At 50.1% G+C, this 27,666-nt stretch overlaps 3 protein-coding genes across 10 annotated transcripts in view; 1 reads left to right on the top strand and 2 right to left on the bottom strand.

The window, feature by feature from the left end:
- The window catches only part of RILPL2 (Rab interacting lysosomal protein like 2), a 36,792-nt gene extending 31,521 nt beyond the window's left edge, over positions 1 to 5,271 (bottom strand). For both annotated transcript variants that reach the window (XM_043557401.1, XM_043557402.1), the window contains exons 1-2: positions 5,161 to 5,271; positions 4,332 to 4,498 (exon numbers count right to left, since the gene is read on the bottom strand). The gene's annotated coding sequence lies outside the window, so the exon portion shown is untranslated. The remainder of the gene's footprint in view (positions 1 to 4,331; positions 4,499 to 5,160) is intronic.
- On the top strand, positions 5,175 to 10,337 carry SNRNP35 (small nuclear ribonucleoprotein U11/U12 subunit 35). Its single transcript, XM_043557400.1, has 2 exons — positions 5,175 to 5,287; positions 9,481 to 10,337. The coding sequence occupies exon 2, from the start codon at positions 9,484 to 9,486 to the stop codon at positions 10,222 to 10,224; it is 741 nt and encodes a 246-aa protein (XP_043413335.1). The 5' UTR covers positions 5,175 to 5,287; positions 9,481 to 9,483; the 3' UTR covers positions 10,225 to 10,337.
- A 2,858-nt stretch (positions 10,338 to 13,195) lies between these two features.
- RILPL1 (Rab interacting lysosomal protein like 1) overlaps positions 13,196 to 27,666 on the bottom strand; it is a 39,559-nt gene continuing 25,088 nt past the window's right edge. The window contains exons 5-9 of one of the 7 annotated variants that reach the window (XR_006293850.1): positions 24,216 to 24,388; positions 22,452 to 22,544; positions 16,096 to 16,119; positions 15,787 to 15,909; positions 13,941 to 14,053 (exon numbers count right to left, since the gene is read on the bottom strand). Coding sequence is in view for 5 of the 7 variants with exons in the window: in XM_043557395.1 (XP_043413330.1) it covers positions 13,909 to 14,053; positions 16,096 to 16,119; positions 22,452 to 22,544; positions 24,216 to 24,388 (435 nt within the window). In the remaining 2 variants the exon portion in view is untranslated. The other 6 variants (XM_043557398.1, XM_043557395.1, XM_043557397.1 and 3 more) reach the window with 6 other exon arrangements.

Here is a 27,666-nt window from a genome sequence, read left to right as displayed (position 1 = left end):
TTGACCTAATGCAGTGTGATATGGTTTCCCAGGATTGTGCAAGGGGCTAAATTGTACATTTTGAAATATTTGTTGGGCAATAGTTGGAGATGGCTTCCAACAGTATTGTGCCCATAGGACCATTTTATTTGTGCCCCATATGTCATACAGATGGACATTTGTGAAGCAGAAATTGGAAGTGTCACATCTTTGGTGGCCGGGTCAGCATAATGATTGACCTTGGCTTCAGGGGTATCTTGTTTGAAACGGGCTTGAACTTTTAATAGATAAGCTGGAGGGAAGGAGAATGGTGTCAAGTAGTTTTAATATGTAAGTTTTTAAAAGCATTTTTATTTTATTTTATTTCAATTTTAAGCTTTATTTAATTTGAGAGAGAGAGGAGAGCACACACAAGCAAATGAGGGAGGAGCAGAGAGAAGGAGAGAGAGAATCCCAAAACCTGTATTTGGGAATTTCATGAAGGTCTAATCAAGGGGTAAGTAATGAGTCCGTTACAAGGATGCAGTCACAGGATGTGTTCAGTTGAGTTTTGGAGGGGTAAGGGACATAAGGTAGAAGGACTGAGAGGGGGACAATGAGAGACTAAAACGTTTGGAGAGCAAAGAAACCAGAGTTCCAATTTTCTAAGTCAACTGGCAGACAGGTGTGTGTGGTGGGAGTCTAACAGAGTTCTAACTGTATGTAGGCCTAATACCTATGGGGGAGAATCTAGTGTTCGTTTTTTGGTGGCAGTAATGAGTATAGAGTATACTCATATAATGAGTATACAGGTGGGTTGTCAGGGCACGGAGGCAGGGAGGTGAACCTTTGGCCACAGGGTCTAATTGAAGACTGCCATACCCTTGGGGGCATTGTAGGCCTCCATGCCTTTGGGAAAGGATGTTCAAATGGACAAAAACAAAGAAAGGCAGTTGGTAATTAGCGTGTCCTGGAGCTGCAGAAGAGGTGAGGTTCTTTTTGTTTGGTTGGTTTTAAATTTATTTATTTATTTTTGAGAGAGAGAGAGAGAGAGAGAGAGAGAGAGAGAGAAAGTGTGAGTGAGGGAGAGGCAGAGAGAGAAGGAGAGGCAGAGAGAATCCCAAGCAGGCTCTGCACTGACAGTGCAGAGCCAATGTGGGACTTGAACCCACGAACAGTGAGATCATGACCTGAGCCAAAGTCAGACGCTTAACTGACTGAGCCACCTAGGCACCCCTGTTTTTTAAAGATATAAAGGCAGGCACTTCGCTGACTCAATTGGAAGAGCATGCAACTCTTTTTTTTTTCTTTTTTATTTTTTTAATATTTATTTATTTCAAGAGAGAGACAGAGTACGAGCAGGGGAGGGGCAGAGAGAGAGGAAACACAGAATCCAAAGCAGGCTCAAGGCTCGGAGCTGTCAGCAGAGCCCGATGCAGGGCTCAAACTCACAGACTGCGAGATCATGACCTGAGCCACCCAGGTGCCCCAAGAGCATGCAATTCTTGATCTCAAGTAGAGTTTGAGCCCCATGTTGGGTATAGAGATTATTTAAATAAACAAATAAACTTAAAAAAATAACAAAGGAGCTTCTTAAGACCATGGGATCAGGTTTGGAGTGGTAGTAGTATGGAAGGCTTAGTATAAGGGTTGAGCTATGAGGAAATATTTGGGAATCCAAGGGCGACAGTATCTAGCAAGACCCAGGAAACCGTGTAATTGTCTTTTAGTCTTGGGGTTGAGGGAACTGGGTGAAGGTAGTAATTCTGTCTGGTTCTATTTTTAGCCCATCTGGCAGAAAGGTGGCCTAGGAATTTGACTGAGGCAGAACAGAATTGTCATTTATCTTTAGATACTTTGTGTCCTTTGTTGGCTAATTGCTTCAGAAGGCATTTAGTGTCAGTGCCACAGGCCTTTAGGGTAGGAGAACATAATAATAAATCATCTATATATTGCAAAGTGTAGATATCCCAGGGAAATCAAGATCTTGTAGGTCAGCATGGAAGGTTTGAGAGAAACAGGTAGGGCTTTCAGTATATCCCTGGGGTAGGATTCTCCAAATGTGTTGTTGATTGTTCCACGCAAAAGTAGAAAGATACTGACTTTGGGGGTCGACAGGGATGCTGAAAAAGGCACTGCATAAGGGAACAACAGAAAAAGCAGTAGTTGCAGCTGGTATATTAGAAAGGAGGGTGTGGGAGTCAGGAGCAACAGAGTGACAGGGTATGACAGTACTGGTAGTTGCCCTAAGGTCTTGAACAAGATACTTTCCTCTATTACGGAGCTCTTTAACTGGAAAAATGGGGGTAATACAAGGACTAGTAATGGGGATGATCAATCCTTTGTTGATAACAGGAGTTATTCTTATAATGGCCATAAGTACTGCTTAATATTGGGTGAGGCCTTTATTTAAAAAAAAAAATTTTTTTTTAACGTTTATTTAATTTTGAGACAGAGATAGAGCATGAACGGGAGAGGGTCAGAGAGAGAGAGGGAGACACAGAATCTGAAACAGGCTTCCAGGCTCTGAGCGGTCAGCATAGAGCCCGACACGGGGCTCGAACCCACGGGCTGCGAGATCATGCCCTGAGCTGAAGTCGGACACTTAACCGACTGAGCCACCCAGGCGCCCCTGGGTGAGGCCTTTAATGATCAATTTGAATAGTTATTGGGGAACCAAGGTTATGTGTCATATATCGGTGGAAGAGGTGGCCCACAATTGATCAGGGAGTGCGTTTAGGAATGGGGGGCAGTGGACTGACTGGGGGGCAGTCCTGAACAGATCAGTAGAATTAGGAATTCTGAAGATTGAGAAGGCAGATCAAATAGCATTTCATTTTTTTGGTCAAAGGAAATATGGGCCCAGTAAGCCTGCAAAAAATTTGTTCCTAAGAAAAGTGTTTGGGAAAGGGGGGTGGTGCACCTCGCTGGTTCAGCCTATAGAGCATGTGACTCTTGATCTCAGGGTCCGGAGTTCAAGCCCCAAGTTGGACATGGAGCCAACTTAAAAAAAAAAAAAAGTGCTGGGGATGAGGGCACCCATAAAAAGGAATGGTTGCCTTGTTAAGTGCCAAGAATAAATCTAGGGGTTGAGATAATGGGATAGTTGGTGGCTGATTAAGCACCCTAATCATGGTCAGATGCTTTCGTATTCTTGAGGCAGGGGACTGGAAAATAAATTGCGGCTGAGGACTGAATAAGGTGCCCTAATGTCTATAAGAATAAAACCATCTTCATTCTAAATGTTATAGGTGTTTGCTAAGAGAAAGGGAAAAATCCCCGTTTTGTCCTCAAATCTGATAAAGGAATGGTTTTTGAGATTTTTGTTCTTTTGGAACCATCGTTTATATTTCAAGTATTCCTTTTTGGAAGGTTCAGGATTTATTTATTTATTTTGTACTGCCTTCTAATTTATTTTGAGGTCCCCACATATGGGGAATCATTTTGACTAAATTTGCAACTGTATCAGTAGTTTTTTCTAGGGCCTCATTATGAGGAAATTTTAAATCCTGTAGGGGGTCTTCCCATCCAGCCTTATTTATCCATTCTCGGGCCTATACTGGTCCAACAAGCATGCGTACTAGTTGGTAAAGGTCAGAAGGGCCTGGATTATAGGCACTGACAGTCCAAATTAGTTGTCGGGGAAACTCTTCTGGATTTTCTTTAGGGTTAGGAAAGTCTTGCAAGATTTAGAAGTTCTGTTTAGGACCAGAGGGTCAGAGGACCAGATTACTGGGATTAGGGCTAGTGCCTTTGACTTTGAAAGGGGCTATGATGTTAGTTTTGGGAGTGTGGATGGTGGCAAGGCTGGGGAGGGAGAAATTTCAAAGAATATGAAGGTTGGAAAGACCTGCATACACTGGAGGAAACAGAAGGTGTGCAGGGGGGGGGGGGGGGAGGGGGGCGGAGGGAACTGGATGGAAGAGGAGTGGGTCATTTTTGATTCAGTATTGAGTTGTTCTAATCCTTTTCATCTTTCTTTGGTTATTGAGGTTTTTTGTTCCTTTTGCGGAGGCCAGAGCTGAGTCTGTTCTTTTGGAGGCTACTTCCAAACGTACCAATTGAAATAGGTTTCCACTGATTTGGGGAAGTATGATAGTTTCACCTTTCCAATTGTGCTCTTAAATACACCAATTTAGGGATACCAAAGGTGCGCCCAACGGGACCAGGGAGGTTTTAAATGATCTTTAGTGATTTGAGCCCAGGTTGAGGAAACTTACAGCTCCCTGGGCCCCAGATGGCTGGTGAGTTAAGAGTTCTTTCTGAGAGATTGGTACCCATTCTGCGTTGGAAGAATCCTTCCCTGAATTGCTAGCAGAAAAGTCTCCTGAATTCTACCAAGGTGGGTGGTCGGGGATGTGAGAGGACCATACCTGTCATCCCCCACTCCCAGCCCGGGGTTATAGGAGCCGCCGGAAGAGAAGCAACCCCGGGCTGCGGTGCTCGCTTCTGCAGGTCCAGAGATCCGCAGGAGGTGTCCAGGTCGCTTCATATCCCAAACTCGGCTCCAAACTGTTAAGCAAAAACCTCAGGAGCGAGCCTATAAACGAGTGAAAAGGAGTCAAAGCTTTCTTTGGGTTTGCAAACTGGGAAGGGCAGTCCAAGTTAGCTGATGTGCCCGTCCGCAGAGTTGTTTTTAAAGCTTAAAGCCCCAACGAGGGAGAGATTTCAGCTGGAAATTCAGCTGGTTGCCGAGTAATCGGTTGACCTCTTTTGCCTCACTATTACGAGACGGGGGAACGTCCCGGGTGTTCAAACCTCAGGATGTTTATCATGGTTTCAAGAGGTGGCGGCTTGTCGGGGAACCCCACAAAATGGTGGCCGCCGCAAGATGGAGTCAGGGTTGTCAACCCTTCCCTGACCCCTTTTCTCCTTTCGTGTGAACCAGCACACGCATCCTTTGAAGACGCTACTACACCACCCGATTTCCAAACTGCGTCTGAGAATTGACACTCTCGCTGCGCGGCCAGATCCCTTCGCTGCGGAGGGCGATTCGGCCACTCCCAGACCACTAACTGCACTTTCGGTACTCTTTCAACTTCACTGTTCCATTTAGCAGTTTCTGTCTTCGTGCAAAAAGTCAGAAAAATGGAAAATTCATTCTCTTCGGGGATGCTGTACCGTCGACGCTCAACGCACGTGGATTAAATTTCTTAAAATAAAAGCAAAAACGGAAAAGGAAAAAAAAAAAAAAAAACCCACCAAAACACTGCCCGTGGCGAATCTGCTTCTCCCAATGTAAAGCTCCGCTCAGGCGGGCAAGAGGGATCTACCGGCGTTTCGAGTCTGGTGCTGGCTTCCGAGGGAAGAGATCCCGAGCCTTTCTGAGGTGAGTGGGAGCGGCTTGGTGGCAGCAGGGCCCACTCCGGCGGGAAGGACGAGAGAATTCGGTCCGGACAGTGCGCGCGCTCCTGTCAGGGCCGCCATGTTGAAGCCTGGCAAACGGGAAGCCCTTTTAGGGTTGTGTTGCGGGAAGCGAGGGCGGGAGCTGGGGTGGAAGAAGGACCCTTTCTCCCCTTCGCCCACTGAAAAGGCGAGAGGTCGGGGAGGGCCAGCCTCGAGGGCCGGTGGTCAAGGCGGGGGCACTGCGGGGCTACTGGGGTGCAGGCTTCCCGCCCCCCCTCCCCCAGACTTCCGCCTTCGCGTCCACCGCGCCACTGCGCATGCTCGGGAGAGTTCAGTCGGTCCGACTTCAGTTCTGTTTCCTACCCGGATGCGAAGCGCGGGAATATCCGAACTCGGCGGAGTCAGTAAGGAGAGGCACGCTTTGTTCGGTGGTCTCTTAATTAACTGACCTGTATCGTAATGTATAATTATAAAGCACCTTCACGGACACTGCTGTTTCTGATCTTCACAAAAACCTAGTCGAGTGGCATGTAGCTACATTTTACAGATGATTTAAATTTTTCCCACGATAGGACTGGGTCTTAAACCTGGTCTTCTGTCTCCGGATCCAGCGTTCTTTTTCACTTTCCACACTTATGTCTTTAACGATTAATTGCCCCTTCCGCCTCCATCCCCCACCACTCATCTCTCACATCTCATCCCCGTTTTATGAAATAATGACATGAATCTAAAAATCCAAACAAACTGTAGGAAACCTCAACATAATGCGGCAAGGGAGGGAATACCCCCAGAAAGACGAATGGGAAGCCGTGAAGCCTGCTGCTCTCTTGGCATTTACTGCTTTAAAATTAATTATTAATTAATTAATTAATTGTTTAGAGAGAGCGTGCACAAACATGGGAGGGGCAGAGAGAGAGGGTCTGAAGCGGGCTGTGTGCCCACAGCAGAGAGCCCGAAGTGGGGCTCAAACTCACGAAGGGTGAGCTCATGACCTGAGCTAAAGAGGGACGCTCAACCGACCGAGCCACCCAGGCGCCCCCCAAAAGAAAGCCTTTTTGTGTCTTTCATTCCTCACCGGAGATGGCATTAATAGTAAAACCTAGATCCTGACAGTTTGGGGAGGTGGGGGGAGTTAAGTGCTTAGCATAGGGCCTGGCACCTCCTACGTCTTCAAGTTAGCAATAATTATTATTATCGGCCTTGTTGTTTTCCTGCAACCCTGTGACGGAGGGTGGGGAGTGCGGCCCACAGTGGTAGGGCCAGTAGCATGGGATTGTTAGAGAACACTAGAGCAGGGAGAGAGTCAACATCGCGCTCTCTCTTCTTTTTCTTTTTTTTTTCTTTTCTTTCTTTCTGTCTTTTTTTTTTTTTTTTTCTAATGGGGAGAAATTCCAACCATGAGAGAGAAGAGACCCAAGAGTTAGAGGCAGTGCCCAGAGGGGCCTGGAAATCCTCTCTTGTCTCATTGCCCCAGCTGTTCCTCATCCTTTCACTGATAAGGGTGCCAGAGAGGCGCTTCCTCCAAAGTTGCTGGTTAGTGCTGGCAGTCATATACCTCCTTTTCCGGTTTGGTGGCAGACCGTATAAAGTCGTTTTGGCTCTTAGTTCGCCATGAAGTCATCTTTTTTGTCCGATTTGGACAAAAGAAAAGTTTCATCGAATTTTGATTGGAGTTAGTTCAGTTCCCCGGTGTTTATCAGGCAGTGTCGTAGAATCTGGAGATAAAGTGAAGCAGACACTAGACTGAAGAATGTTTACTGTGCGTTCCGGAAAACAGACTGAGCCACTCAGATGCCCCATATTTTAATAAATAAATATCATGGGAAGATGTTATGAATGAGGATTACTATATAAGTTTGACAGAGTCCCAGTTTTATAATTTTTAAATTTTTATTACAAAATTTAAAAAAAAAATTTTTTTTCAACGTTTATTTATTTTTGGGACAGAGAGAGACAGAGCATGAACAGGGGAGGGGCAGAGAGAGAGGGAGACACAGAATCTGAACCAGGCTCCAGGCTCTGAGCCATCAGCCCAGAGCCCGACGCGGGGCTCGAACTCACGGACCGCGAGATCGTGACCTGGCTGAAGTCAGACGCTTAACCGACTGCGCCACCCAGGCGCCCCACAAAATTTTTTTTAAATGTTTATTTATTTTTGAAAGAAAGACAGCGTGAGCAGGGGAGGGTCAGAGAGAGAGGGAGACACAGAATCCGAAGCAGGCTCCAGGCTCTGAGCTGTCAGCACAGAGCCCGACGTGGGCTCGAACTCACGAACCATGAGATTGTGACCTGAGCCGAAGTTGGACACTCAACCGACTGAGTGACCCAGGCACCCCTAAATTTTTCTTATCTTTATTATTTTTGTATTAAAAATTTTTTTAATGTTTATTTATTTTGGGGGAGAGAGAGAGAGAGACAGAGCGTGAGTGGTGGAGGGGGCAGAGAGAGAGGGAGACACAGAATCCAAAGCAGGTTCCGGGCTCTGAGCTGTCAGCATAGAGCCTGATGCAGGGCTCGAACTCACGAACCGTCAGACCGTGACCTGAGCTGAAGTCAGACGTCCGACCGACTGAGCCACCCAGGTGCCCAAATCCTTATTATTTGTAAAAGTAAGCTCTACAGCATGGGGTTGAACTCACAACTCCTAGGTCAAGAGTCACCTTCTCTACTGACTGAGCCAGCCAGGTTCCTGGAGTCCTGGTTTTTGTTTTTATAAGTTTATTCATTTATTATTTCTGAGAGAGAGAGCGGGGGCTGGGGGAAGCGAGGTCAGAGAGAGAGGGAGACACAGAATCCGAAGCAGGCCACAGGGTCTGAGCTGTCAGCACAGAGCCCGCCACGGGGCTTGAACTCACAAACCGTGAGATCATGACATGAGCCAAAGCTGGATGCTTAACCGACTGAGCCCCCCAGGCGCCCCTGGAGTCCTAGTTTTAAGGTAACATATTTCAGTATTGGCTCTAAAGTTTTACGGAGGTGGTCATGTGAGCAGTAGCAGTGTCTTGAAATGTTGGCAAGTATTATTCCAGCAGATTCACCAGAATGTGAATCAATTACCATGTATCAGCCTCTCCTCTGAACTTAAACTTTCCACCCTCTTTCAAAAAAATTATCATGTATCAGATAATTGGAGTATGCTTGCAGGCTAAAATTACCATTGCAATCAATTCCCATGCGTAGAGGCATAAACAGATTATCAGCCAGGGAATTGGGAAGAAATCCCATATTCCTTTTTGAACCTGAGAGCCTGCTGTTGCTAAGTCACTGTAGTTTTAGCTTTGCTACCTGTTGCAAAATACTACATTAAAAGCACCATTTTCCCTTGTAGTTTTTTTTTTAAGTCCTTCTCTTTCTATTCTTTTAATGATGCGTACCAAAACATTTGCAGATGAGCGATGTAATATCTAGAATTTCCTTTAGAGTAATCTAGGAATGGGGATGTGAGTTGCCGCACAGATGAAACCAGGCTAGGTATGTGTTGGTCAGAGTCAGGTGATGAGCTTGTGGAGGGTTATGCCATTCTCTACGTTGGTACATGTTCGAAATTCTTGGTAGTAAAGTTTTTAAAAACACCATTTTCCGTTAGCAGTTTCCAGGCTGGTTTTCCTATGACCTTTTTTTTTTTTTTTTTAATGTTTGTTTATGTTGGCGGGGGGAAGGGCAGAGAGAGAGGGAGACAGAGGACCCAAAGCCGGCTCTGCGCTGACCGCAGAGAGCCCCATGTGGGGCTTAAACTCATGAACCGAACCATGAGATCATGACCTGAGCTGAAGTCGGACGCTCCACCGACTGAGCCACCCAGGCGCCCCTTAGGGCCATTTTAGAGTCTGAAAGGCAAGCCTGGATGTTGATCCGTGTTGCCACGTTATAATATAATTGGTAAGTGCCCTGAGATGATAACCTGGTTGATACACAGATGGAGCACACTCAAGCACGATGCCCTCTGCTTCTTCCCGGGAGGGACGGAGGAGCAGCGGGTGAGAGCATCCTGGAGCCCCGCTGTCTGGCTTTGATCCCCATTCTGCCCACTTTCTAGCTGGGAGGCCTCAGGCATCGTGCTTCCTTCCCTGTTGACGGAAGGGGTGAATGGTAGTATCTGCTTCGTGGGGTTGTTGTAAGGATTAAATGGGTAGCTCGTAGGAGGTGCTCCCTAAAGGTTGCTGTGATCCCTCCTAGAACATGAACGATTGGATGCCCATCGCCAAGGAGTATGACCCGCTTAAAGCTGGCAGCATTGACGGCACCGATGAAGACCCACACGATCGCGCTATCTGGAGGGCAATGTTGGCACGATACACCCCCAACAAAGGCGTCACGGGAGACCCCCTCCTCACCCTGTTCGTGGCGAGGCTAAACCTGCAGACCAAAGAGGAGAAGTTAAAGGAAGTATTTTCTCGCTACGGGGACATCCGGCGGCTTCGGCTGGTGAGGGACTTGGTCACGGGCTTTTCGAAAGGCTATGCCTTCATCGAATACAAAGAGGAGCGTTCTCTGATCAAAGCTTACCGAGATGCAGACGGCCTGGTTATTGACCAGCACGAGATATTCGTGGACTACGAGCTGGAAAGGACCCTCAAAGGGTGGATCCCTCGGCGCCTTGGAGGAGGTCTGGGGGGGAAAAAGGAATCCGGGCAGCTGAGATTTGGGGGGCGGGATCGACCTTTTCGGAAACCCATTAATTTGCCAGTTGTTAAAAACGACCAGTACAGAGAGGTAAAAAGGGAAAAGCGAGAGCGATCTCGGTCGCGAGAGAGACACTGGGACTCTCGGACGAGGGACCGAGACCATGACCGGGGCAGGGAGAAGAGATGGCAGGAGAGAGAGCCAACCAGGGTGTGGCCAGAAAGTGACTGGGAGAGAGAGAGGGACTTCAGAGATGACAGAGCCAAGGGGAGGGAGAAGAGGGACCGAAGTAAGTAGAGGCTCACCGGCACCACCAGAGCCCAAACAAAGACGCCGCGGAGGCACAGAGAGATGCGTGGCTTTTATACAAAGTGTACGTCCAGTGCTTGAATAAAACTTGCTGGTGGTGATGGGGTCTGGAGTTGAGTTTTCTTTCCAGTCTAGAACCCAGGTTTAAGCTGAACACGCCGATAATTACGGGGTTTCTCCTCTTCACCTTGTAGTTCTAAGGACCCATTACATTTATTACAGTCGTGTCCTCACCGGCAGCCATACAGAAGGGCACGTGTACGGAGCCACCACTCTGGTTTAATTTGGCAGTAGAGAGCTTGTTTTGCGATTCTCCTTTTCTCCTGTCTGCTGGAATTGACCGTTTTGAGGGGCTGGCGAAAAAGAAGTGACGACCGAAAATCCTTTGCATCGCTCTGACTCCTGGGAACCCGAATCTGGCTAGATTGTTGGGAAAGTGATATCTTTCCCATCTGTATATGTATAGCGTACAGGCCTGCCGAACTGAAATGAAAATGGGATAGAAAAGTGAATTCAGGGAGAATGTCCAGACCTTCGTACCAAAGGCAGTGTGAGCAGTGGTCTAGGTCAGCAATCAGCTACCCTTGAACAAATAGAACTCCATTCTTGAGCCAAATGCTGACTGCCTTTTTTTCCCGTTTTTTGGCAGGGAGGCTGGTATTTAAAGTGAAAAACCAAAGTTGCAGGGCTATGGGGTTCTGGTTTATGGCAGCCTTCCAGCCCTTTGAAAAGATGAAGCTCCAAAGAGAGTGAAATGAAAATGAGGAAAAGCCAGTGAAAGGTTTCTGTCTGGTTCTGATGGACTGATGTGTCTTCTCCCTCTTGGACACCTGGCCTCCCAGTTGTAGGAGGGCTGCATAGATCATATCGACTATAACTTCTTCTGAGGGCTTTGAGTACCAGGCTGTTCACGTGGTTTTAAAAAAAGTGACACTTAATGTGTCTGTTTTAGCAATGGCTGTACCTTTGCAAGGTCAGGGTCTTAAAACTCAGGATGTTTCATGCAGAGCAAACAATTTAGTATCGAGACTCAACACATTCACGACTAGGTTTTTGCATTACGAGTATGAATCTCTTTGTTATGTAGGGAACCTGCCCTATCTTAAAACTGCTGTCAGCTGTTAGAACAGTTTTATTTACTTTTTTAAAATTTATTTATTTATTTTTTTTAATGTATGTTTATTCTTGAGACAGAGACAGAACGTGAACAGGGGAGGCGCAGAGAGAGAGGGAGACACAGAATCCAAAACCGGCCCCAGGCTCTGAGCTGTCAGCACAGAGCCCGATGTGGGGCTCGAACTCACGAACTCTGAGATCATGACCTGAGCCGAAGTCGGACGTTTAGCCGCCTGAGCCACCCAGGCGCCCCAAGAACAGTTTTAGAAAAATAGGCTCTTTCCTTTGTAAATTTCCAGTGCAGAATCTTACCACGTCCCCCACGTCTCAGAAAACAGCCGTTCAGGAATACCCTTCTGATTTCACACAGGTTGTACAAAGGGCTCCCTATTACAGCACCAGAAGTGCATTACGGGCTTGAGCTGGTAGGTATTTCAGCTAAACGAGCACTCCGCCCTGGGGGTGTGTTGTGAGACAGCACTGGAAGAAAGAGATCCAGTCGTGGTGCTTACATTGTCCAAGCCAGCGGCTGTCAACCCTGGGTCCCAGAACATGGATGGATTAGACCCCTCAGACCGCATCCTTGACATTGAGGCTTCATCTTGTATGGGCCCTGGTAACTAAACTAAACAAAAAAATTGGTAGAGCCCCCACAGCAGAGACCTTAGCAGTAGCCACACAACAAAGGCATACATCTTCTCACCTAGCAATTTTTCTAGTTTATTCTGCAGACTGACGCATGGGTGTGAAAGTGTGCAGTGCTAAAGGAAGCTCCCTGTCCATCCGTGGGGTCTGGACAAACATGAAAAATGACACATCGACGTGGCAGACGGGTCCTCCATTTAGCGCTATAACATCTGGTGCTGAGAGAGTCTTTGTTGTGGGGCACTGTCCTGGGCATTGCAGGATGTTGAGCACCATCCCTGGAACCTACCCACTGGATGCCAGTAGTAGTTGTGACAACCCAAACACCAAAATGTCTCCAGACGTTGCCAAACGTCGCTGGGGGGCGTTGAAACCCACTATCTTACGTACTGATGTGGAATCATTTCCAGGGTATTCTAAGAAAAGGAAGGTACAGCATAGCACATATATAGTATGCTGCCATTTATGTAAAAAAAAAAAAAAGAGAAAAAATATATTTTGTTACATAACTGCATGTATATTTATAAACCCTTTCAGGAAAGACACCCAAGAAACTGGCAACACTGGTTGCTCCTGGGGAAAGGGCAACGAAAGGTGGCCAGGGGAAGGGAGATTCCTCAATACACCTGCTTTTATACTCTGAGAATAAACTAGCGTCAGTTTTGAGAACCACTGCGCAAAAGCAACGTAATCTTGTCTGATCATTATTTTCAGCATTGTGGGAACACTGTCCCCGTGAACTCTGCAAACCAACTGATGGTTTCTCAGCAAACCAGGGGAGAAGGTGTAGAACGTGGACCCGTCAGATGTACTTGAGCGCTCTGTTAGCACACGCTGCCTCTCTCAATCTGTCAGCACCCAGCCTGTGCCCTGGGTCCTCCGTGGGTAGAGAGAAAGTGCTATTTGGGCAAAACCCCAACTCAGCAGATGCAGGCTTCTGGCTCTCCGTCTGCCACCACAGCCCCATGAGTCAGCCAGACGTGTAGTCCCCAAACCACCTCTCCACCCACTGCCCTCACCCTGGCACTGGCAGGTCTACTCCCCACCCCCATCCTGCACCCCCTAGGCTCCCCAACCCCATTCCACATCCGCTCTGGGACACTTGTCTTCTTTATAGGGGACTGTGTTTAATGGATTGAAGGCTAAAAGAAAAAAAAGGGTGGGGGGGAACAAACGAGAAATGAGAAAGGCTGCAATGTCTCATCCTTAGCAACTTTGTTTGGTTAGCACTGCGTAACTCACAGCCGATTCCAAGGCACTCGCTACATGCTCTAGGCAGTATCCGTAACAAGGTGCAAAAGAGAACCACCAGCTCTTGCAAAACTGTGTCCAGTTTCTGGGTGGGAGGACGGTGGTCCTTAGCTTCTGTTGCTTTGCATCTAAGCGGGGCCAGCCCGTCTGGTGACTTTGGGGGCCCGCTTTATCTAATGGATGCATCCTACGTATTATGCTACCACCGCTGACAATTCCATGAATGAGCTAATGAATACCACTTCCCTGCCTCCCACTTAAGTATGACAAACAGGTGAACAAAACCTCTACACACAGAATTTCATACAAAGCAAGTCAAACAGCAATTTATAGTGGCATGTGATGTATTTGGCTTAAAGAAGCTTGTGTTACTGAAGTTAATGCAAAAGTCTGGCCTCTGCTCATGGTTATTATTAAATATATATCCTAAGAGATCGGTCATCTATTATAAACGGTGATAGCCCTGGGTATAAATAAACATTTCTTTAGAGTTTGGCATCAGTTTTTCAGTGTGCTTCCTCAAAGGAGACAGTCTGTTTGAGGGATCAGTCTTGAGGGTGCATCTGAACCGAGAGGTGTGCAAGGTAGTGACCCCTGCCAGGTTCCACTGCAGGTGCTGGCGGTGGACGGTTCAGGTCCAAAGGCAGAGGTGGGCTGCGGTCACAGGTGCTGCAGGGCTTCCTGTCCTTGCTCCGTGTAACCGTCATCACGGTGGGAGTTGACCCACTGGCCGAAGGACTCCTGGATGTGCACGTTTCTCTGTGTGTTGGCCAGACGCTTCTTATCTCGGGAGAAGAAGCTAAACCTTCCGAAAGGGAAAGAGAAATGAGAGCCCGCCTTCGCTGTGCACTGTAGCGTTTCTGCAATGCCAGGACACACACAGCAGCGGACGTGGAAGGAAGCAGACCAATCCGAGGTGTGAAAGGAGAGACAGGGGTGCGGGTCAAAGTTATGTGAGAAAGCAGCAGGGGATTCTGCATGTCATTGTCACCGCACCTTGGAGGTGACACAGTGTGAACGGGGCATATGCAACTACTGATGTGTGATGTATCTCATCTCTTACTTAAGCACTGCTGAGGGTCTGTTCTCATTATCAGCGGACATAAAAAAAAAAACACGACTAGAAACACACGTCTGGAGTCTCTTTACCCTAACAATGCAGAGAAAGTAATGACTGAGAGCCACCTAGAATTTAAGATGATTCCGACATAAAGAGACAAATGTTTCTCCTTAGGTAGTTATGTAACGTGAATCGGGAAACTACAAAGGCAGCACACCAGGGCCCAGATTTCCTGGATATTACTGCTAGAGAGGAGTCGGGAGTAGTTATTTTAGAAGAATGAGACAACCAAAAACAAGTAACGGTGCACACCGTTCTGTGATTAAACGCTGTGAAAACCGTCTGCAGATGACACTGGGGAAAACGTCGGTTTACAGTGTTGGAAACTGACTTCAGGGCGAAAGCCTTTAGACCTTCGCAGTGACTTGCTGACTGGCAGTGGCCGGTGTAGACCAAGGGGTCTTTTTAAAACAGCTGTGACTGCTGATCACTGATCAGAGTGAACCATCTGATGCCTAAAAGACGAAGGCAGAAATTACAGGCAAAAAGCTTATACACTGGCCCGTTGATTTTTTTAAAATTTTATTTCAAGTAGGCTCCACACCCAACATGGGGCTCGCTCTCACGACCCTGAGATTAAGAGTCGCACGCTCCACAGACTGAGCCAGCCGGGCGCCCCGGAACTGGCCCATTTAAAAGGAGGTCTGGGGGCGCCTGGGTGGCTCAGTCGGTTGAGCGTCCGACTTCAGCTCAGGTCATGATCTCACAGTTCGTGAGTTCGAGCCCCGCGTCGGGCTCTGGGCTGACGGCTCAGAACCTGGAGCCTGTTTCAGATTCTGTGTCTCCCTCTCTCTGACCTTCCCCTGTTCATGCTCTGTCTCTCTCTGTTTCAAAAATAAATAAACATTAAAAAAAAAAATTTTTTTAAGGAGGTCTGCCTTACTTCCACAAAGACCAGGGCCCTCAAGTAAACCTGAGGTGGCCCACCTTGAATTTCTCCCCAAAACCTTGGCCAACTTGCCCTTCGATACTCGTACTTTCTAATGAGATTCATTCTTCTCTCACCAAGTTCTGCTACTCTTCAATTTTGGTTCCTGAACTTGGTGAGAGAGATAATAGCTATGTTACGTTTCCCGGGGGCAGGAATAGGAATGCACCGCTGAGAAACTGAAGCTCCAAATCAACTATTTTTAGTTCCTCTGTCTGTTCACCTATTAGCTCCCCCCTACTCCCACCCCCCCCCCGGCTTGTAAGTGCCGTGGCCTATGGAGTTCAGTTTTAATCACGTCTGGGCAAACACGATTTTATTATTCTGTGATTACTGGACCCTACGGTCACCTCCTACCGGGAATAAAGTGGTCTTTCACTGTAAAGCTGGGGCAAGCCAAGTGTATCTGGAGAAATTCTCCCTACCAGCTAAAGGCTCTTTTCTCTACAACAGACATGCGTCCTGACACACAAAGGCACAATTTTCATACCGGGTTATTTGCGAGCTCTCTCCATAGTGTGATCAGGGCAATCAGCTGGCCAAAAATACAGCAACACATCACTGCCACATGTCACCTCTACCTGACTCAAGCAGGAAAGCCACATGCCGCTTCCTGTCCAAGGGGACCCAGAGAGACACAAAGCGTTGGTCCCCTCCTCACGGGATCAAATGGCTTTCTGACGATGGCTTGGGGAAACAAAGCGGTTTAGAAAGCTAGGGCGTGAAGGTCGAACACGGCATTAGTGTCACTCGGGGGTTGGGGAGGGGGTGGTGGTCACAGTGGGCGTTGATTACTGACCCGTCACTTAAAGGACCTTCTTTACTGGATCACGGACAAGGTGATTTTTAGAACGGAAACGAGAAAAGACAAAAAGAATTATCGGTGACCGAGCTGAGAATTCCGCAGCTGCCCTCGTGCAGATCGAGACTCACGGGCACAGGTCTGAAATCACATTCCACACACACGCGCGGGTGGGGGCCATGCAGCTGGAGTGGCCAAGGAAGACAGGCCGGCCTTGGCAGAGCCTCAGCACACATTCCAAAGGCACAGCTCAGAACGCAAGCAGAAACACACACAGTGCCTACAAGGGAAACGAGTCGTCGGACAGGTTGCAGGGTGGGGTCATCTATTATCAGTCCCGCTGCTACCATGGGCATTATGGCTGTAAAGATCCTGGTTAGGAAAGTACAGATAGACACAGAGAAGATAAAAACAGAGGAGGCATGAAAAACAAACACATTCCACGCACAGACCGGCTGAAGGGTTTGCTTATAGGAGGCGTTACGGATGGAACTGTGCCCCCCCCCTCCCCAAAACTCATGGTGAAGTCCTCCCATGACCTCGGAAAGCGACCTTATTTGGAGGAGGTAACAAGAGAAAGTTCTACTAGAGAAGAGTGGATCTTTTTTTTCCTTTTTTTTTTTTTCTTTTGTTTATTTTTGAGAGACAGCATGAGCAGAGAGGGAGAGGCAGAATCCGAAGCGGCTCCAGGGTCCGAGCTGGCAGTACAGAGCCCAATGCGGGGCTCAAACTCAAGAACCGAGGGATCATGACCTGAGCCGAAGTCGGACGCTCAACCGCCTGAGCCACCCAGGCGCCCCGAGAAGAGCAGATCTTTATAAAAGGGGGAAATCTGGACACACACACACACACACACACAGAGAGGCCGTTCTGTGAAGATGAAGGCAGAGATCCAGGTGATGCCTCCACGTGCCAGCAAAGGCCAAAGATCGCCAGCAAACCCCTGAAGCTAGGAGAGGCACGGAACATTCTCTCTCGGTCCTCAGGGGGAACGGGCCCTGGCCACCCCTGGCTCCGGGACTCCCAGCCTCCAGGAGGGTGAGACAAAGCATTTCTGTCGCTGAAGGCTCCCAGTTGGCGGCTCTTTATTAAGGCAGCCCTAGCAAAGTCACGCAGCACCGAGGGAAGACAGGGTCGGCCTCGGGGCTGAAAAGCAGGCCTGGGTTTGGGAAAGAAGGAGTCAAAACCCGCTGTAGCTTAGTGGGGACACCCTCGGTGTCTTCCAGCAAATCTCCCCCACTACCATGCACCGCAGGCCCGGTGCCCCGAAGAAGGCAGCCGGCGTGGGGGGCGGGGGGGTCCAGGAGAGAAGACGAGTGGGCGGGGCAAGAGGACCGAGGCAGAGCACGTGCACGGGCCACCCCCGCTGCTAAGTCAGAGCTGACACCGAGTTCTCGTCCGTCCCTGGTCTTGGCAAGGAAAATGAAGAAGAAACGACACTCAAGTCAGAATCAGAGCTTATTCTGAACAATTTTGATTTTTTTTTTTTAGATGCGGGCGGGGAAAAGATAGACTGTGAGTGTCTAGTGAGGTTTGGATTATCTGTGTTTGGATTCACCTCTGATACACTTCAAAAGGCAGCTGGGAGTTGGCATCCTGGCAGAACCACGTGGATGTCTTCTCACGGCGATGAGAAAAGGGGACACCTTTTGTCATCTGAACGTGCCCAATCCCCAGAGGCCGGGCTGTCCGGCACTGTTGGCTTTCCAGGGGCTCGACCTCTGCCAGGACCCCTCTTGGCATAACAGGGAGCCCCCAAAGACACAGTCACTGTGGAGGATGGCCCCAGATGCAGGGTGAGATGTATGCCCGCCTGGAAATGCTGGGCTTCATTTGGGGTCCCATCAGGGGTCAGACTGGGGCACAGGGGACTCGGGACACCTGGATGGTTCCAGTCAAGTAACTATATGCTTCACTGAATGGACAGCCCCCTTCCTTCCCAGAAGCCTCCCTGTCCTCTGGAGGGACAGCCACTTCCTGGGAAAAGACTGGCTTGGGCACCTGGGTGGCTCAGTAAGTTAAGTGTCTGACTTACGCTCAGGTCATGATCTCATGGTTCGTGGGTTCGAGCCCCGCGTCGGGCTCTGTGCTGACCGCCTGGAGCCTGGAGCCTACTTTGGATTCTGTGTCTCCCACTCTCTCTGCCCCTCCCCTGCTTGTGCTCTGTCTCTGTCTCTCTGTCTCTCTCTCTCTCTCTCAAAAATAAATAAGCATTAAAAAAAAAAAAAGACTGGCTTATTTTGGTCAAAAGTTTATGTCTGAATATGGTGTGGCTGGCTTTACCTTCTCCCTCCCCACTGATTATTTCTGGAAGATGCAAACCAAATGCAGTTCTAACAGTGGCATTTCAGGCAGTGCAATGGGCGGCTGTGAGGAAGCTATTTCTGGGCTGAAGCAAGGAGGGCGGTGGGTAGGACAGGGACTAGTGTCTGATACTCGGGTGGCTGCCTCCTCTGAGGCCAACCTCTCGGGCGCATAACAACCGTTGCCTGCGCCCTGCCTCCCTGGCCGGCCCCTCCGCCCCTGCTCAGCAGACAGCTGGGTGCTGTGTGTACCTCTGTAACGGAGAGACAGAGGCCACACAAAGGGGGCGCTGGTGCCTGGTGGCCGCTGGGGACAAGACTGGAGTCACTCAGCGCTCCCTCGTGACCTTCCCAGGCAGTGCCAACCTGGACTCTCCGGCCGGCAGCTGCTCAGTCACAAGCTTTTCTTGGACCGTCTTCTGGGCACAGTTTTAACTGGTGACAGGAGTTTCTGGTTCCCTTCGCCGGTTCAGCCCAGAAACGTAGACGCTGACGTCCCTGGCTTGTGGTGCACTTGGGACAGAAGGGACTGGGCGGTCGGCCCACAGCTGGTGACTCAGGAATGGGGTGGTGGGAGGTACACAGAAGGCACGGTTCAAACCCCACCTCTGACCCTTCCCAATGGTACGATCTAAATGAAGTCAGTGGGCTTCTCTGGGCCCGATATTCATCTGAGAAGTGGGGCTAAGTCTCCCAGCTCTGAGTCTCTGACCAGGGGGAAGATACCTCAGTGTAGGTGCTCTAAGCTGATGGAGCCCCTCCAGACCTCCAGGGTAGGTACTGCTCACACACTGGTGGGTGGAAAAAACCGGTCAAGGGCATGAGGTTGAGCTAGGAAGCAGCCAGGTCCTGTACTAAAGAGGCTGTGTGATTCGTATTCCACAAAAGCAAGGACCGAGGGACAAGCGGACCCCGATGGGTGCCAGAGGTGTGAGGGATGGGAAGGGAGGTGGGCGTGAAACCATGTTAAGAGCCCCATTCCCTACCCCAGCCCCAGGAAAGATTCGTCCCGGCCCCTGGCTCTGGGCTCACAGGCCACACTGACAGTTCTCAGTCAGCAGCCGAGGTGGACAAAGGCGACCAGTGTCCTGCCTGGGCTGGTCAAAAGCCTTTTGTGCCAGTCTGATCTTCTAGTCATCCCCTAGAAGGCCGGGGTGGCCACGGGACTGGCCACCTGCACCCTGTGGACGGGGGGATTCTGATTTCTCTCTCCCCCTCTGTGTGTTTCTCGCTCTCTGGCTCCCCAATTCCAGCGGCTTCTCTGCCCAGTCTCGGAGCCCCAGGTCTTGCTGAGCAGACAGAGGCCACAGTGAAGGGGAGAAGGGCCCAGAGTTCTTTGTAGAACAGTCTGGAAAAAAGGATTAGACACCACAGCCTATTCAGGTGTGGGTAGAGGGACCAGTGGGAAGAAGACTGTTGGCTAATTCTGATAACTCGTCTCTGCATTTTATCCAGTTTGGGATTTGCAAAAGCCCCTCTTAATTGTCTGCTTGCGAGTAAAGGGGGGCTGGAGCAGAAAACTCTAAAACCGAGGACAGCCCCGCTTGGAGGGCAGGCTTACAGCTGTGTACATCCTAGGGTTACGGCGCTAGAGGCGTTAAAAGATTTGTTTTTAGTTTATTTTGAGAGAGAGACAGAGAGAGTGAGTGGGGGAGGGGCAGAGAGAGAGAGGGGGGGAGAGAATCCCAAGCAGGCTCCGCACCGTCAGCACGGGCTCGAACTCACGAACCGTGAGATCATGGCCTGAGCCGAAACCAAGAGTCGGACGCGTAACCAACTGAGCCACCCAGGCGCCCCTAAGAGGGTCTGGTTTTTAAAGACCTGGCAACGAATCGCTGAAGGAAGCACAGGCCTGGTCTCTCGGTCCTGCCCCTCCTCAGCCCAGGGGCGGATTGTGTGGGCTCATGAACTTTGTCTCAGCTTCCCCAGGTCTTAACCCAAAGTTGTAGCTACTGAAGCACAAGGTCAATGATGCTCATTCCTACACGTGCGTGTGGGGCTGGCAGACGGCTCAGAGTTCAACAAAAGTCAATCCCATTCCTCAGCGCTGGATGCGAAACGCTAACCAAGGGTGAGAGTCTCCCTGGGTACTGAGTACATCATAAGACTTCAGACTGGAGGACCCTCACGCCCATGATGAGGCCACAACGGACACCCAATCCCTCTGTCCGCCCAGCCCTGTGAGTCCCCTGGGACCGTCCTCCCCCCTACTTCCGGTCCATCTGAACCAGACCAAGTTTGAGCCATCCCAGCCTCAGGCATGTGGAGGAGACCCAACCCGGCTGATGGATATACTGTCCTGTGATTGGCTTAGAGGCCATGTGAGCCGGTCTGAGCCAATGAGACTTGATTCCGTGACTCCTGTGGAAGATTCTCTTCCCACTGGAGTCTCAGACAGAAGAAAGCAGAAGGCTGAGCTGATGTCTGCCATGTTGCCACCCTGAGGGACAGTGTGTTCAGGAAAACAGCCAGAGGTGGAGGGAATGAGGCAAAGCCCTGATGACAAGGCCTGGATCCAGCTGAGCCTGAAGCCAGTCTGACCTGGGAATTTTTGGTCCCTTAGCTCCCAGTCTTTCTTCAGTTACTTTGAGTTGAGTTTCAGTTGCCAATGTTACTACTAATTAATACATGGCCAAACAGTGCTGGGACTCAGAGGAAGCCTTTCTGGTTACAAGTTCCACCCTTCAGTAAGTATTTACGGCTAACCAGAACTGGGGACTGCACACAGGGATTGAGGGCCAAGCAAATAAGCAACGTGAGGCTGGCGAGAGGGGCTTGGGAAGGAGCCACGCGTTCACGCACATGCTCCAGAGGGCGGCCGGCCTTTTCCAAGAGCAGTCACAAGGCTGCACGTGTCCTGTTTTCCCCTCCCGGCCACCAATGCTGAGCGTTCAGTCGCTTCACAGGGTGAGGGCTAGCCGAGGATTTCCTGACGTAACTGGCTTTGTAAAGGGTGAGGTCCCCGAGTGACACCCCAGTGCCCCTCCCCACACGCTCCCGGTGGCTCTTCCGACTCTTGCCACCTCCTTTCACAAAGCTTCTGCCAGAGTTTGGGAGAAAGAGAGGAAGAGGGTAGAGCCAGAAGGCCCGGAGGGAGGAAGACCCTCTCGGGAGAGACATCAAGGCTACAAGACGACAGCGTGAGCACGCGCACCCTGCAAGTAGTTCGAAACGTGGGCTCTGGGGCCAGGCTGCCCAGGTTTGAACCCTGGCTCTGCGTCTTAGCAACTGAACGTCCTCAGGCAGCTGCCTTAGCTTCTTTAACTGTAAAACAGGAATGACAGTGTCTCTACCTCCCACGGGTACGGTGGGGACTGGATGAGATCATCTACCTGCAGGAAAAGAGCCTGGCACATAGTAGGCCCTTAGCAGACATTAGCCAACGAGACCAGAAGTTTTAACCCTCTACCTAAAGGGCTGCAGGTGTCAATGAACCTGAAACCGAATGTGTGGTTTTCCTCTGCCCTCAGGGAAAGGGTCTGCAAACTCTCGGAATCTCAAAGGAGTCTTTTGATGTAAAGAAACGCTGAAGTAGTTTAAAGTCTGGTTGAGGGGCAAGGCTGAGTTTCTTTCTTGTGTGCTCCCCACTGCAAACAGGGCCTGACTGCCTGCATGTATTACGCAGCAGTGAATACTTAGTGGAGAGACGGGGGTGGTGTGGGAGTCAGCATGGGAACGCACTGATCGAGCGGACCAGGGCCCAACCCTTCAGATGCTCGAATCTCTCCCACCAGTCTCATTTGCTGCCCAGTGACAGGCCCCCGCCGAAGCCCCGAGCCTTGGCTACAGGCCCCGCCCCCTTTCCACCCTCTCAGCCTTACCCAAACCTCTCTGCCCAGGGAGCCCCTGAAGGAACTCAGCATTCAGGTGCAGAGATGAACTCAAGAGTCGAGGGCCAGGCCCGATGTGCTCCAGGGTTAGGCCTGTCTCAGCAGGAGATGGTTAGTGACAAGCCTGGCCCTGGAGCAGGTGCCCAGAAGTGAGAGGCTGTGTGAACCGCCAGGTCAGCCGTGAGCGAGCAGCCCCACACTCAGGAAGCACATCACTTACAGTCGCTTGATCCCAGACTCCGGCTGGGGGGACATTCTCGGGTGGGCGACCGGTGGAGGTTGGGGTATTCGATTTTCCTCTTCTATTTCTTCACTGGAAGGAGTTGAGAGGTGTGAGATAAGACAGTCAAAAATTCTGTAAGAGCTGGAATATTCTAGAAGGGTATTGTCTGATGGGCTGGGAGGGCTTGTACTAGGAAGAGGGGGACCTAGGAAGATGGCCATAGTGGCCTGTGCCCCAACAGTCTCTTTGCCTGAGGGGCTGGCCTCTTAGCAGTGGGCGTGGCCAGTGAAGAGAGAGGTCAGCCCTGGAGGCAATGCCTATGGTCTCTTTGGCCCAGCTGGTCAAATGTGAAGAATTTCAGGAAAGGAACCCACATCTCAGAAACGCAGTCTTCAGTTTCCTCTGAAGAATCTTGCCACACAGAACCTGTCCTTGCCAAATGCTATCTTCATACCTTTGGGGTTTCTTCCATCTCAACATCTCCCGTACCTGACTAGTACCCTATCCTTTAGGGAAGGGCCCAGTTCAAATGCCACCTCTGCCATGAAGTCTTCCTGGTTTCTACCCCATCCCTGAGAAGTAAACTCTCCCTTGGAACAGCCAGTGCACACAGCATCAGTAAAACTTTCTTATGTGCCAGGCTTACAGTGGGTTTTCAATAAAAATACAAGGCACTGTGTCTTCTGTGCCTCTCGTTTTCCCTACTGGAGCAGGGACCACATCTGGTGCATCTGTCCTTCCTTCTGGCTCTCCACTCAAGAAGTATTTGTCGCATACCAACTCTGTGCTAAGCTCTATCCTAAGTCTTGGGAACTTAGCCATGAACAAGACGAATGTGTTCTGGTCTCACGTTGTTATAGTCTGGTATGGAAACATACAATAAAACAAGCACATTAACGAACAGGATTTCAAAAAGACGGTGAAGGACTGTGAACTGAGTAAAGGGACAGTGCCTGGGACAGGGCACTCCTTTGAAAGGGAGATAATGTGGAAGGAAGGCCTCTCTGAGGAGGTGACCTCTGACCTGAATCCTGAGTGGCCAGCAGTCAACCATGGGAAGAGTCAAAGAGAATGTTTTCCCAGCTACAGGACCAGCATGTGCAAAGGTCCTGAGGTAGAAAAAAATGTAGTACGTTTTGAGAAACCAATAGAGGGGTAGTGTGTAGAAAGCTGAACCAGTATGCACAATCGAGGAACTGGATTTTAAATGTTATTTTAGTTTAACTCATTTAAACTTAAATAGCCACTCAGCTAGTGGCTTTCGTAGGAGACAGTGCAGCCCTAATATATGCAAGGAGGTCACGGGCCAAGAACCGAATGAACAAATACTTAGGCTGCACAGCTCTGCCATCTCTTATCTGCAAAATTCTAACATCCAAAAAGCTCTAAAAACAAAAATTCATTTTTTGGTCATTCATTTGGTGGCAACACCTGAAAAACTCTCATGAGGCCAATGACAGTGTTTATCCCATGTCGTATGAATATTCACATCTTGGCCACAAAAATATTAGCGTGTTTGATTTGGGGGGGCCGCCGCAGGGCTCGCTGGTGGTGTGCATTATGTGTTCCTTTCTAACAGCTGGGAAGTGCTGAATCAGAAAACGCACCTGGGCCCAAGAGTTTCAGAAAGGGATCGTGAACTTGTGCGTTAAGTGCTTCCAGACAGGGTCCCCGGAATGGAGACAGATGGAGTCCTTGTCCTTCCCAAACTCCGCACAACCCCAGCAAGGAGCCAGCCCTGGAGCTCCCAGGGACGCTCACCTCTTATAGTACGCCAGCTCCTCCTGCAACAAAAACACCTTGGACTTGAGTTCGTTCCTCTCGTGCAGCACGTCCCGCAGCTCCTGCAGGGTGAAGCGGGGGCGGTTGGGGTCCTTGAGACCCATGGCCATCTTCTCCGCCTCTGAGACACACTCCTCTCCGCCCGGCTCCGTCTGGAGGAGGCAGAGATGCTGCTAATGAATTCCTGGCGGCCACCAGCACCAGCACCCACCCCGCATCCTGCCGGAGCCCGATTCTCCCACCCTCCTGGGGCCTCGCAGCTTGCCAAGGGCGCTATTTTAAGAACTCGCAGGCGGCCTCTGCTCACGTTCTGTGCAGTCAGCATCGCGGTGGAGACGAAAGCCAGCGGCCACCTGTTCATTGTTCGCCTTCTCAGCAGCCAGCCCTGCCGTCCTGGTGCCTCCCCACCTGACTCAGGGGTTTATTACCAACACCACTAAAAGGTGTCCAGGGGGAAGAAACAGCACGCCCCAAATGCTGCCGCCCCCATAGATCTGCTTTCCTTGTCCCATATTCTCTCCTCGTATTCTTACGAAGACCGTTGCTAAGAAGACCTTTGCTAATTTGGCCAAAGTTGTTAAAATCAGAGCTTATGCCCAGTTTTCTCTTCCCTTTTCATTTAACATGGAGTCGTACAGGTTTTCCCATTTGTTCCTGGACTTCTGGTCAAGCCCCGTCATCTCCAGTGGCTGAGGGATCAGAGGGAGCCCGGGGGAAGAGGCAGGTGACATCACAGCAGGTGTGCACGGGCGGGGCATTTCTCTTTCCACGCAGGTCCCTCAGATGGACCGGAGCGTGCTAAGTCACCTGCTTCAGGCCAGACCCTAACCCCATCCTCCCTCCCGTTCTCACAGCAAGAAGGTTTTTAAAACAAAACAAAACAACACAACTGGTAAGAGACACTTAATATAAAACCGACCATTAAAAATACACTTCGGTGGCACTTAGTACATTCACGGTGTTGTGCAGTCAGCAGCTCTGTCTAGTTCCACAACATGTTCATCACCCCAAAGGAAACTCCATACCCACTAGCCGTCACTCCCCAGACCTCCTCCCCCCAGACCCTGGCGACCACTGTCTGCTTTCTGTGTCCGTGGATTTGCCCTTTCTGGACATTTCGAATAAATGGAATCAAACAGTATGTTTCCTTTTGTGTCTGGCTTCTTTCAGTTAGCGTCGTGTTTTCCAGGGTCATCCATGCTGTAGCAGGTCAGTGCTTCGTGCCTTTTCATGGCTGAATACTATTCCGCGTAGGGATATGCCATGTTTTGTTTATCCTATTACCCACTGAAGGGCATTTCGGTTGTTTCTACCTTTAGGCTATTGTGAACAGTGCTGCCACGAACATCTGTGTACGAGGATTTGTCTGAACCCGTTTTCAATTCCTCCGGGGGGATACCTAGGGGAGGAGCTGCTGGGTCACACAGTCTCTCTCTGTTTAAACTGTTTCCTACAGCAGCTGCCCCACTTTACGTTCCGTCAGCAGCGTAGGAGGGTTCCACAGTCTCCACATCCTCTCCAACAAGTGTGTTTTTCTCCTTTTTTTTTTTGATAGCAAGGAAGGTTTTGCAAACTGCCTCCGAGTCAGCTGGCCAAATCTGCAGGGGTTTCTGACACCCTTGAACCGCCAATATCCCATCATCAACTAGAAGGAGTGGACAAAAGTTCAGGACCACAGCAGGGAAGCTCTGGAACAGGGGAAAGTGGGGTTGAAACGGAGACACCACCCCCCTGCCCAAAATAAATCCCACAGCAGCATAGGAGGAAATGCATGCCGACCCAGACGATGACAGAAGGCCAGCAGGTTGAAGGACCCCAGGAGGCAGAGCTGAGATGCCTCCATCCTGGGACAGTCAGCACAGGCTGTTCTGGGAAAGGACACTTGAAAGGAGACACCACTCAGCAGGGCAGATCAAGTGACAGAGAGTCACCCAGCAGGCACAGGTGGGGGAAGTGGGTCTGACCAGGAGTCAGCACGGAGCAGGGGAGGCACCTGGCTCCAGCAGAAGATGGAAATATGCCATCCCCAAGCCCTCTGGGCAATGAAGCGGGGCCTCTTCCCACCCGACAAGTATGGACGACTTCACGTCCCAAGAAGGTTCTCTAGGTATCTGCTGATGCTACACCTTCAGGTGGGCTGTGTCCTCAGGGGACATCTTCAGCGTCTGCCTCCTACAAAGCCACACAGTTGGACAGTGTCCTCCACCCAAGACCACGCATGGCAAGTGCCTTGTATGCAGTAGGCACTCACTAATGCCGATCCGCTTCTCCTGCCCAGGTTAACCACGGAGCATCTTTGGATGTCTATAATAAACACCGAATAAATAATTGGGATCTCGATAAATACTGGATGTCCCAATAAACATTTCAGCATTTATTGAGCATCACCTGTGTGCCTGCTGGGCACTGAGCTAGTGAGATGAGTCAGCTGGGGCTGGAGGGAAGACACACATAGACAGAAACTTACAAAGTCCTATAATAAGAGGTGCAAGGACATCAAACTCTACCTGGGAAGGATCATGGAAGACATTACTGCAGAGGTAGTCTCTGTGCATGGCGTCTTGACGAATGTGTAGGAGTTTACCAGGAAGTCTGGGTGTCCCCCCAGTCCCCCCCACCCAACGTTTTGTGTGGCCTTCACTGTGTTCTAAAACTCTTTAGAATTAGTTCCCCAAAGTTTTTTTTTTTTAATTTCTTTTAATGTTTATTTTTGAGAGAGAGCGAGAGCGAGCGAGTGTGAGTGGGGGAGGGGCAAGAGAGAGGGAGACACAGAATTGGAAGCAGGCTCCAGGCTCTGAGCTGTCAGCACAGAGCCCGATGCGGGGCTCAAACTCACGAACCGTGAGGTCATGACCTGAGCCGAAGCTGGATGCTCAACCGACTGAGCCACCCAGGCGCCCCTCCCAACCGTTTTATATCAGGAGATTTCACACTATTTGGGTCTTGAGCTTCCTTTTGGAAGAAATATTGGAAGACTGGGTTACACTGGGTCCACCCGGCAACACTGGGCTGGTGCTACATAGCAGCTATTGCCTTTTATGTGTTCTTTCCGTGTCTGCTCCCGCCCCACCATCCCCCGTTCCTCTGTGCCTGGACCCCATAGGCACGGGCAGCCCCTGCCGTGGACCCAAATTTCAGGCTCACACACTCCCTCCAGCCTCTCCCTTCCCAGATAACTCAGGCCCTGCCATTCACTGGGGCAAGCCTGTGCCTCTCTGTGTCTCTGAGAGGGGCCGTCTGGCAGGGATCCACACCTCCTGGGGAAGGCGAAAAGCCCTTCACGAGGGTTCCCAAATCCTCAGTTCCCAAGAGGCCTTTGGGCAAGCTGCCTGATCCCCTCTGGACCTTCATTTCCCCATCTAGCTCTTGATAATCCAGTAATATGTCTAAGCTCTGTTTCCGCCCAGGCACTGGAGACCGGAGATTCCCC

Source organism: Prionailurus bengalensis, chromosome D3, assembly GCF_016509475.1.
Source record: "Prionailurus bengalensis isolate Pbe53 chromosome D3, Fcat_Pben_1.1_paternal_pri, whole genome shotgun sequence".
Classification (NCBI taxonomy): domain Eukaryota; kingdom Metazoa; phylum Chordata; class Mammalia; order Carnivora; family Felidae; genus Prionailurus; species Prionailurus bengalensis.
The sequence above is the reverse complement of the archived record's forward strand: the minus strand, read 5'-3'. Positions and strand labels throughout refer to the sequence as shown.

Bases quoted from the DNA above. Each gene is read 5' to 3' on its own strand.
- SNRNP35 (XM_043557400.1), top strand. From the start codon at position 9,484: ATGAACGATTGGATGCCCATCGCCAAGGAGTATGACCCGCTTAAAGCT.